The sequence below is a fragment of the Colobus angolensis genome, unplaced genomic scaffold (genome assembly GCF_000951035.1).
Source record: "Colobus angolensis palliatus isolate OR3802 unplaced genomic scaffold, Cang.pa_1.0 Scaffold12, whole genome shotgun sequence".
In the NCBI taxonomy this organism is placed as follows: Eukaryota; Metazoa; Chordata; class Mammalia; order Primates; family Cercopithecidae; genus Colobus; species Colobus angolensis.
Genome location: NW_012113141.1, coordinates 858,282 through 868,091, shown reverse-complemented (window position 1 = coordinate 868,091; position 9,810 = coordinate 858,282). Strand labels below are relative to the sequence as shown.

Below are 9,810 nucleotides of genomic sequence, written 5' to 3'. Positions count from 1 at the left end.
TGTTAGCCAGGATGGTCTCGATCTCCTGACCTTGTGATCCGCCCGTCTCGGCCTCCCAAAGTGCTGGGATTACAGGCTTGAGCCACCGCGCCCAGCCCGGTATTGTTTTTTTCTTGCTGATTTGTCTGAGTTCCTTGTAGATTCTGGATTGTATATTATTTTTCTATTCTCTAATACATTTATCACTGCTTTGATAATTTAGTTTTCTCCATCTGCTAGCTTTGGGTATAGTTTGTTCTTAGTTCCTTAGGATATAAACTTAGGTTATTGACATGAGATCATTCTGTTTGTTTTAGTTTAAGTGTTTACAACTATTCGTTTCCCTCTGAACACTGCTGTTTTTGCATCCTATAAGTTGTAGTATGCTGTGTTTTCATTAGTCTCTAAGTATTTTCTAATTTCCCTTGTGATTTCTTCTTTGGTCTTTTGGTTGTTTAAGAGTGTATTGTTTAGGCTGGGCATGGTGGCTTATGCCTGTAATCCCAGCACTTTGGGAGGCTGAGGCGGGCAGATCGTGAGGTCAGGGGTTCAAGACCAGCTTGGCCAACGTGGTGAAACATTGTCGTTACTAAAAATACAAGAAAAAAAAAAGAGTGTATTGTTTAATTTCCACATATTTGTGAATTTTCCAGATTTCCTTTTATTATTTCTAGTTTCATTCCATTATGATATGAGAAGATAATTTTTTATGATTTTAGTCTTTTTAAAATTTATTGAAAGTTTTGTGACCTAACATATGGTCTGTCCTAGAAGATGTTCCATGTACACTTAAAAAGAATGTTTATTCTACTTTTATTGGATGGTGTATTCTATATATGTCTGATAGGTCTTGTTGGTTTATAGTGTATTCAAGTTCTCTATTTCCTTTTTGATCTTTTGATTGTTGTATACATTAATGATAGTGGCATATTAAAGCTACCAATTGTTATCTTAGAACTGTCTGTACCTCCCTTTGATTCTGTCAATTTTTGCCTTGTATATTTTGGAGCTGTGTTGTTAGGTTCATAACTATTTGTAATTGTGATATCTTCGTGATGCATTGACCCTGTTAATCAATATTTGTCTTTGTCTCATATCAATTTTGCATCATATTAGTCTATTTTGTCTTAGTATAGTTTCTCTAGCTCTCTTTTGTTACTATTTACATGGAATAACTATTTTCCAAATCTTAACTTTCAACCTATTTCTGTCTTTGGACCTAAAGCAAGACTTGTAATTTTTTAAAGACTTGTTTTGTGGCCTAACATATGGTCCATCCATATGCTGCAGAGAACAATGTGTATTCTTCAGCTGCTAGATGAAATGTTCTATAAATGTCTATTAGATCCATTTGGTCTACAGTGCAGATTAAGTCCAATGTTTCTTCATTGATTTTCTGTTAGAACGATGTCCAATGCTGTAAGTGGAGTGTTGAAGTCTCCAGCTATCACTGTATTGGGGTCTCTCTCTCTCTCTCTTTAGCTCTAATAATATTTGCTTCATATATCTGGGCACTCCAGTATTGGATGCATATTTACATTTGTAATTGTTTTTGTTTTGTTTTGTTTTGTTTTGTTTTGAGACAGTCTCCCCCTGTCACCCAGGCTGGCATGCAGTGGCTTGATCTTGACTCACTGCAACCTCTACTTCCCAGGTTCATGCTATTCTCCTGGGCCTCAGCCTCCCAAGTAGCTGGAACTACAGGTGCGTGCCACCACACCCAGTTACTTTTTGTGGTTTTTTTAATAGAGATGGGGTTTCAGCATGTTGGCCAGGATGGTCTCGATCTCTTGACCCTGTGATCCGCCCACATCGCTCGGCCTCCCGAAGTGTTGGGATTACAGGCATGAGCCAATGAGCCACTGCATCCGGCCTATATTTGTAATTGTTATATCTTCTTGCTGAATTGACCCCTTTATCATTATATAATGACTTTCTTTGTCTTCTTTTATAGTTTTTGTCTTGTATCTGCTTTGTCTAATACAAGGTAACATTTGCATAGAATATCTTTTTCCATCTCTTTTTTTTTTTTTTTTTTTTGAGAAGGAGTCTTGCTCTGTCGCCCAGGCTGGAGTGCAGTGGCGCGATCTCGGCTCACTGCAAGCTCCGCCTCCCAGGTTCATGCCATTCTCCTGGCTCAGCCTCCAGAGTAGCTGGGACTACAGGTGCCCGCCACCACGCCCGGCTAATTTTTTGTATTTTTTTAGTAGAGACGGGGTTTCACCGTGTTAGCCAGGATGGTCTCAATCTCCTGACCTCGTGATCCGCCCGTCTTGGCCTCCCAAAGTGCTGGGATTACAGGCTTGAGCCACTGCACCCGGCCTTCCATCTCTTTATTTTCAGTGTATGTGTTTTGATAAGTGAAGTGTGTTTCTTCTAGGCAGCAGATCATTGGGTCGTGTGTGTGAGTGTGTGTGTGTGTGTGTGTGTGTGTGTTTTATCCATTTACCTAGTCGTCTGTGTCTTTTGATTGGAGAGTTTAGTCCATTTATATTGATTGAGGAGTTACTCTTGCTTTTTTTTTTTTTTTTGGACACAGGGTCTTGCTGTGTCACTCAGGCAGCTAGGACTATAGGCATGTGCCACCGTGTCTGGCCAATTTTTGTATTTTGCGTAGAGACGGAGTTTCACCATGTTGCCCAGGCTGGTCTCAAATTCCTGGGCTCAAGTGATCTGCCTACCTCCGCCTCACTAAGTGCTATGAGCCAGCAGTGCCCAGCCTTTCCTGCCATTTTAAAATGTGTTCTGGTTGTTTTTTGCTTTTCTTTTTCTTTTGTTTCTTTCTTTTCTTTTTTTCCTGCCTTCCTGCCTTCCTTCCATTCCATTCCATTCCTTTTTGTGAAAGTGATTTTTCTCTGGTGGTATGTTTTGATTTTTATTATTATTATCATTATTTTTCGTGTATCTGTTGTATGTTTTTTCATTTGAGTTTACCATGAGGCTTGCAACTGGCTTATAACGCAATATTGTAAACTGAAGATAACACCAATTACATAAATAAACTAACACGCAGAGAGAAAACTAATAAAAACTTTACACTTCAACTGTGTTCCCCTGGTTTTTAACTTTTTGTTGTTTCTATTTTACTACACTGTCTATGTCTTGTAGCTGTAGTTACTGTTTTTTGTTTGTTCATGTTTTAGTTTATACACCACAATTACAGTGTCATAATATTCTATTTTTCTTGTATTTACTATTACCAGTGAGTTTTGTACCTTCACATGATTTGTTATTGCTCATTAAAGTTCTTATCTTTCAGACTGAAGAACTCCATTTAGTTTTTCTTCTTGGACAGGTCTCATGTTGATAAAATCCCTCAGCTTTTATTTTTCTGGGAAGATCTTTGTTTGTCCTTCATGTTTGATGGATAATTTCACTGAATATACATACTATTCTAGGATAAAAGTTTTTAACTTCGGCACTTTAAATATGTCATGCCATTCTCCTGGCCGGTAAGGTTTCCACTGAAAAGTGCTGCTAGATGTATTAGAGCTCCATTGTTGTTTCTTTTCTCTTGATGCTTTCAGGATCCTTTCTTTACTCTTGACCTTTGGGAGTTTGATTATTAAATATCTTGAAGTAGTCTTATTTGGGCTAAATTTGCTCTGCATTCTGTAACCTTCTTGTATTTGAATATTGATATCTTTCCCTGGGTTTGGGTTGTTCACTGTTATTATCCCTTTGAACAAACTTTGTATCCCGTTTTATTCTCTACCTCTTTAAGGCCAATAACTCTTAGATTTGCCCTTTTGAGGCGATGTCTCTAGATCTTGTAGGAGTGCTTCCTTCTTTCTTGTTTTTTCTTTTGTCTCCTCTGATTGTGTACTTTAAAATAGCCTGTCTTCAAGCTCACTAATCGATTCTTTTTCTTGATCAGTTCCACAGTTGAAGGCCACTGATGCGTTCTTCTTCAGTATGTCAGTTGCATTTTTCACCTCTAGAATTTCTGCTTGATTCTTTTTATTTTACTCTCTGTTAAATTTATCTGATAGAATTCTGAATACCTTCTCTGTGTTATCTTGAATTTCTTTTTCCTCAAAACAGCTATTTTGAATTCTCTGTCTGACTGAAAGGTCATATATCTCTGTCTCTCCATGATTGGTCGCTGGTGCCTTATTTAGTTTGTTTGGTGAGGTCATGTTTTCCTGGGTGGTTTTGATGCTTATGGATGTTCACTGGTGTCTGGGCATTGAAGAGTTAGGTATTTATTGTAGTCTTCACAGTCTGGTTTTATTTGTACTCATCCTTCTTAGGAAGGCTTTCTAGGTATTCAGAGGGACTTGGTTGTTGTGATCTAAGTTTTTGGTCATTGCAGCCATATCTGCATTAGGGGGCACCCCAAGCCCAATAGCACTGTGTCTCTTGGATAAGATTCAGAAGAATCCTCTGGATTATCAGGCAGAGACTCTCGTTCTCTTTCCTCACTTTTTCCCAAACAGGAGTCTTTCTGTGCTGATCTCTCTGGAGCTGGGGGAGGGGTAGCACCAGCACCTTTGTGGCCACCACCACTGGGACTGCACTGGGTCACACCTGAAGCCAGCACAGCACTGGGTCTCACCTAAGGCTCATGGTAACCACTACCTGGCTACTGCCTTTGTTTGCTTAAGGCCCTAGAACTCTGCAGTCAGCAGGTGGTGAAGCTAGCCAAGCTTGTGTTCTTCTCTTCAGTGCAGAGTTTCCCTCAGTCCCAGTTGGGTCCAGAAATGCTGTCTGAGAGCCAGGGCTTGGAGTCAGAAACCTTAAGGAACCTACCTGGTACTCTATTCTACTGTGGCCGTGCTGGCATCCAAGCCACAAGGCGAAGTTATTCCCACTCTACAGTCCCCATCCATAGAATTATTAAGTGGGTACCTGTCAAAGGAAAATCCTCAAATGTCAGCATATATTGTTTTTTCTATCCTTTGGGTTTTCAAGAAAGGTTGTAACCCTGGATGTCTGTGTTTTTGTAGTATTCTGGATCCTGGAAAGGGAAGCTAGGATTTTCCTTGTTCACTGTACAGATCTTCATTTGATCCCTTTATTTTCAGTGGGGCACCCTGACTATCAGCTGTCTCAGATTCCAGACCCTCTGGTTCAGGCTCTCCAAAAAGGCAAAGGATTTTCCACCAAGCATCCTAGTTTCAACCCTACTCTAATACCTCTGCCTTTTAGAGTCTTTATGTTTACCCGTTGAGCTAACTGGGCTACCTCTGATGCTGCGGGTATTGCTACTTGCAATTCCTGAGCCTGTAGCACAAATTAGCTATAAGTTACTATTTCAATTTTTTCTGCTTTACCAATTCAGTTACCAGCCATTTGTCTACTTTTCATATTTTGAAATGTTATTAACATTTCTTTATTGCTCTTACCTCCCTTATTCTCTTTTTTCCTGTGGACTTATACCATTTTTCTTCCTGTATTCTCTTTTAGAGGGTTTTAGGAGGGAGAGAGATTTAGCACATTAATCAGTCTGCTCCATTTAAGAGCCTTCTAAACTTAAACAGAATTAAGACATAACAGCAGAGAAAGATTAATTTGACCACTGAAAACTGTTAAATTTATGCATAGCAGAAAACATAAAATTGAAAAGCATGTAATAGGCCAGGTTGTATGTAACAAATATGACAGAGTAATACTCCTAATATATGAAGAATTCAAATACAAATACATAAGAAAAATACTATCCCCCAAAAGATAAGTGGGCCCAGTACCTGAAGAGATATTTCATGAGCACATACATATCTCTGATTTTTAGTATCACAAATAGTCAGAAATGTGTACTAAAGCAAGTTGTCATTTTCAACTCAAAAGAAAAATGCGTTTGTGTGTGCGTAGAGTATATATACAGATGAAAACGTGAAGAGTGGAGCATTTTCCTGGACTGCAAATGGCAGTTTAAACTGGAACAGGAGCCGGGCATCGTGTCTCACACCTGTAATCTTAGCACTTTGAGAGGCCAAGATGGGTGGATCGCCTGAGGTTGGGGGTTCGAGACCAATCTGACCAACATGGAGAAACCCCATCTGTACTGAAAATACAAAATTAGCCGGGCGTGGTGGCTCATGCCTGTAATCCCAGCTACTCGGGAGGCTGAGCCAGGAGAATCGCTTGAACCCAGGAGGCGGAGGTTGCTGTGAGCCAAGATTGCGTCATTGCACTCTAGCCTGGGCAACAAGAGTGAAACTCCGTCTCAAATAAGTAAATAAACAAGCAAACAAACAAACTGGAACAGGTGTAGAGGAAAACAGATTAGCAATATGCTTGACTATCTTTTGACTTACGCATTTTTCCTTAGGAAGTAGAATTTCTCCTAGGGAAATATTTCAAACTATGGACCAAAATAGGCAAAAAGATGCCCATCTTATTTTTGTAGAATAACTGACATTTATTGAACCTTTAGTGTGTGTTTCAAGAACTGTGCTAAAAGAGTTTAACATGTATCATCCCATGTAATCCTCACAACAACCATATGAGATAAATGCTATATTTACCTTCTTTGAAAATGCAGAGGCTAGACTGCCAAACCAGGCTGGAGCCCAGGTCTAATTTAAAACATTTATTCTTTAACCATCATGCTCACAATTTTCTGTAAATATATATTACTTTTATAAAGATGAGGGAAAAAAATAAACATTTTCAGTGTGTCAGTAGTGTAAGTATGTTTCAGTTATCTAAACATCCAACTAGACTAAAACAGCTAAAGTTAGCAACTCATTGTACTTTTATGATACAATATGCAGCCATTAAAAAGTCATATTTTAGCCGGGCACAGTGACTCACGCCTGTAATCCTTGCACTTTGGGAGGCTGAGGTGAGCAGGTCACCTGAGGTCGGGTGTTCGAGACCAGCCTGATCAATATGGTGAAACCCCATCTCTACTAAAAATACAAAAATTAGCTTGGTTGTGGTGGTGCTTGCCTGTAATCGCAGCTCCTCAGGAGGCTGAGGCAGGAGAATCATTTGAACCCGGGAGGCGTACCTTGCAGTGAGCAGAGATCGCACCACTGCACTCCATCCTGAGTGACAAAGGGAGACCTTGTCTCAAAAAACAAACAAACAAATTGAAATATTTTTCTGAGCTTATTGTAGGTGGAAATACACAAAAGAATTTTAATCATTATTCCTGAGTGATTGGTTTACAGGTGTTTATTCATTTTCTTTTCTATGTTTTTTCTTCGTTTTCCAAATTTTGAATGTGTATTACTTTTGAAATCAGAAAAAAAGTTATAGTGATTATTTCACCTGTTAACTTAATGTCGAATGACATGAATATGCTTATGTGTCTGGAAAAAAACAGTTGTAAAGTTATATGTATAGTACGATTTCAGCTAGATATTATTTTTTTTTAAGCCTGAGAAAATACCCTACATGGAAGTGTACAAAAATACTAACAGTGATGTTATCCCAGGGAGAGAGTAATGAGGATGAACTTTTATCATGTATTACTTTTTTCTCTATCTTCAAAATTGTACAATATGAGCATATTTATGTAATCATAGAAAATTTAATATTTTAACTTGGAGGACATGTCTTTACTTTTTCTTATATTTTTAGACGTTTGAAGACAGTGATTTGTTCCATTTGATTGGTGTTATCTGTGGCTTAGCAATTTATAATTTTACTATTGTGGACCTCCATTTTCCTTTGGCTTTATATAAGAAACTACTGAAAAAGAAGCCATCCTTGGATGATTTGAAAGAACTAATGCCTGATGTTGGGAGGTTAGTTGGAAAAAAAAGTCAAAAGGTAGTAGGGTTTGGGAGGTAAGAAGTGGGGAATGTACAGAAAGCTTTCCTTCTATGAATAAGTATATTTTATTCTTCTTGTTAAATTTCTGAAATAAACAGATGCTCTTCTCTAATAAAGGAAAATCCATTATGTTACTTAGATCAAAATTTTCTATTGAAAGACTAAATTTGGCTGGCACAGTGGCTCACACCTGTAATCCTAGCACTTTGGGAGGCTGAGGCAGGTGGATCACCTGAGGTCAGGAGTTTGAGACCAGCGTGGAGGTCAGGAGTTTGAGACCAGCGTGACCAACATGGCGAAACCCCATCTCTACTAAAATACAAAAATTAGCCAGGTGTGGTGGCCCACGCCTGTAGTCCCACCTACTCAGGGGGCTGAGGCAGGAGAATCGCTTGAACCCAGGAGGCAGAGGTTGCAGTGAGCTGAGATTGCACCATTGCACTCCAGCCTGGGTGGCAGAGCAAGCCTCTGCCGCAACAAAAAAAGACAGACTAAATTTTTAGTTGTTAGACAATACCTTGCAAATATCAGATCATCACCTTAGGAAAGTAAATTTTTTCTGAGAGTGATTAATTCATTTATTTGGACTTTCACTTCTGATAACCTTCATTCCTAGTTTGAATATGAGAAATTTATTTTTATTTATTAAATAAAATGGATTAAAGATTTTATATAAATAAGGACAAATGGGCCAGGTGTGGTGGCTTATGCCTGTAATCCTAGCACTTCGGGAGGCTGAGGTGGGCAGATCACGAGGTCAGGAGTTCGAGATCGGCCCGGCCAACATGGTGAAACCCGGCCTCTACTAAAAATACAAAAGTTAACTTGGCGTGGTGGCGGGCGCCTGTAATCCTAGCTGCTCTGGAGGCTGAAGCAGGAAAATTGCTTAAAAACCTGGGGGACGGAGGTTGCAGTGAGCCAAGATTGTGCCACTGCACTCTAGCCTGGGCGACAGAGAAGACTCCATCTCGGGAAAAATAAAATAAAATAAAATAAGGAAAAATGTTAAAAATAGGTGAATACATGGCCTTTGTATTCAGAAAAGTGATAAGAACCTTTGACTAATTTTTTTCCTTCAGCATCATTTATAAGTTTGCCATTGTGTAGTCACTATTCTGCAACAAATATAAAATTACAAATTGACAAAAGGATTTTACCAAGAGGGAATGAGAAGTGTATATATATATATATATCCATAAGTAAAACAATCAAAATATCCAATAATGTTTTTCCTCTCAGAAACGTGTATATTATTTTGCAGAAGCATGCAACAGTTACTGGATTATCCAGAAGATGACATAGAGGAAACATTTTGTCTTAATTTTACGGTAAGATGCAAAGACGTAGGTTAGCCTGATTATTCATCATCCCTTTTATTTAAGCTAGGTCTTATGGTTCTTCTTTATTTTGATGGATGGAATTCTTAAAGAACCCTTTAGCTAACATTTATTGAGCATTTACTACGTGCTAACTAGTCATAGTACATGCATTTCATTTAATCCTCAACAATCCAGTGAAGTTAGGATTATCCCTGTTTTACAGATGATGAAAACTGAAAACAGTCATTACCTTGGGAGTCAGTATGCATACCAGCCTCTGTGACTTAAACCTGTGTACTTTATCATTATGCTAAATATATTTACAAATACAAGACGTCCTCTTTACCCAAGTGTTCATTTTTGAGTCTGCAATTACAGAAATGCTTTAGAGAAGCAAAAGGTTATTGTAATGTGAGAATATTACTACTAAACTTAAAAACATTAATTTCCACTGGTACATTCCTTTCTATTTCACACTAACATTCATCCTTGCCCATCTTGTCTTACTCACTGTTGGATGACATAGATAAAACAAATGCAAATGCATTGCAATATCATTTGGAAAATGAAATTGCAAATCTTGTAAAAGATGCACAATTTCATTAAGGCAGTGAAAGGGATGTGGTTTTTTGTTTTTTGTTTTTTGAGATTCTTGCTGTGTCACCCAGGCTGGAGTACAGTGGCACGATCTCGGCTCACTGCAACCTTTGCCTCCCAGGTTCAAGCGATTCTCCTGCCTCAGCCTCCTGAGTAGCTGGGACTACAGGTGTGCACCACCACGCCC

At 38.7% G+C, this 9,810-nt stretch overlaps 1 protein-coding gene across 5 annotated transcripts in view; it reads left to right on the top strand.

Annotated features, from left to right (window-relative positions):
* HERC4 (HECT and RLD domain containing E3 ubiquitin protein ligase 4) overlaps positions 1 to 9,810 on the top strand; it is a 153,150-nt gene that overhangs the window by 125,881 nt on the left and 17,459 nt on the right. For 4 of the 5 annotated variants that reach the window (XM_011926859.1, XM_011926849.1, XM_011926875.1 and 1 more), the window contains 2 exons: positions 7,513 to 7,679; positions 8,969 to 9,035. The exons of the other annotated variant lie outside the window; for it this stretch is intronic. In XM_011926859.1, coding sequence (XP_011782249.1) covers positions 7,513 to 7,679; positions 8,969 to 9,035 — 234 coding nt within the window. The remainder of the gene's footprint in view (positions 1 to 7,512; positions 7,680 to 8,968; positions 9,036 to 9,810) is intronic. 5 annotated transcript variants of the gene reach the window in all.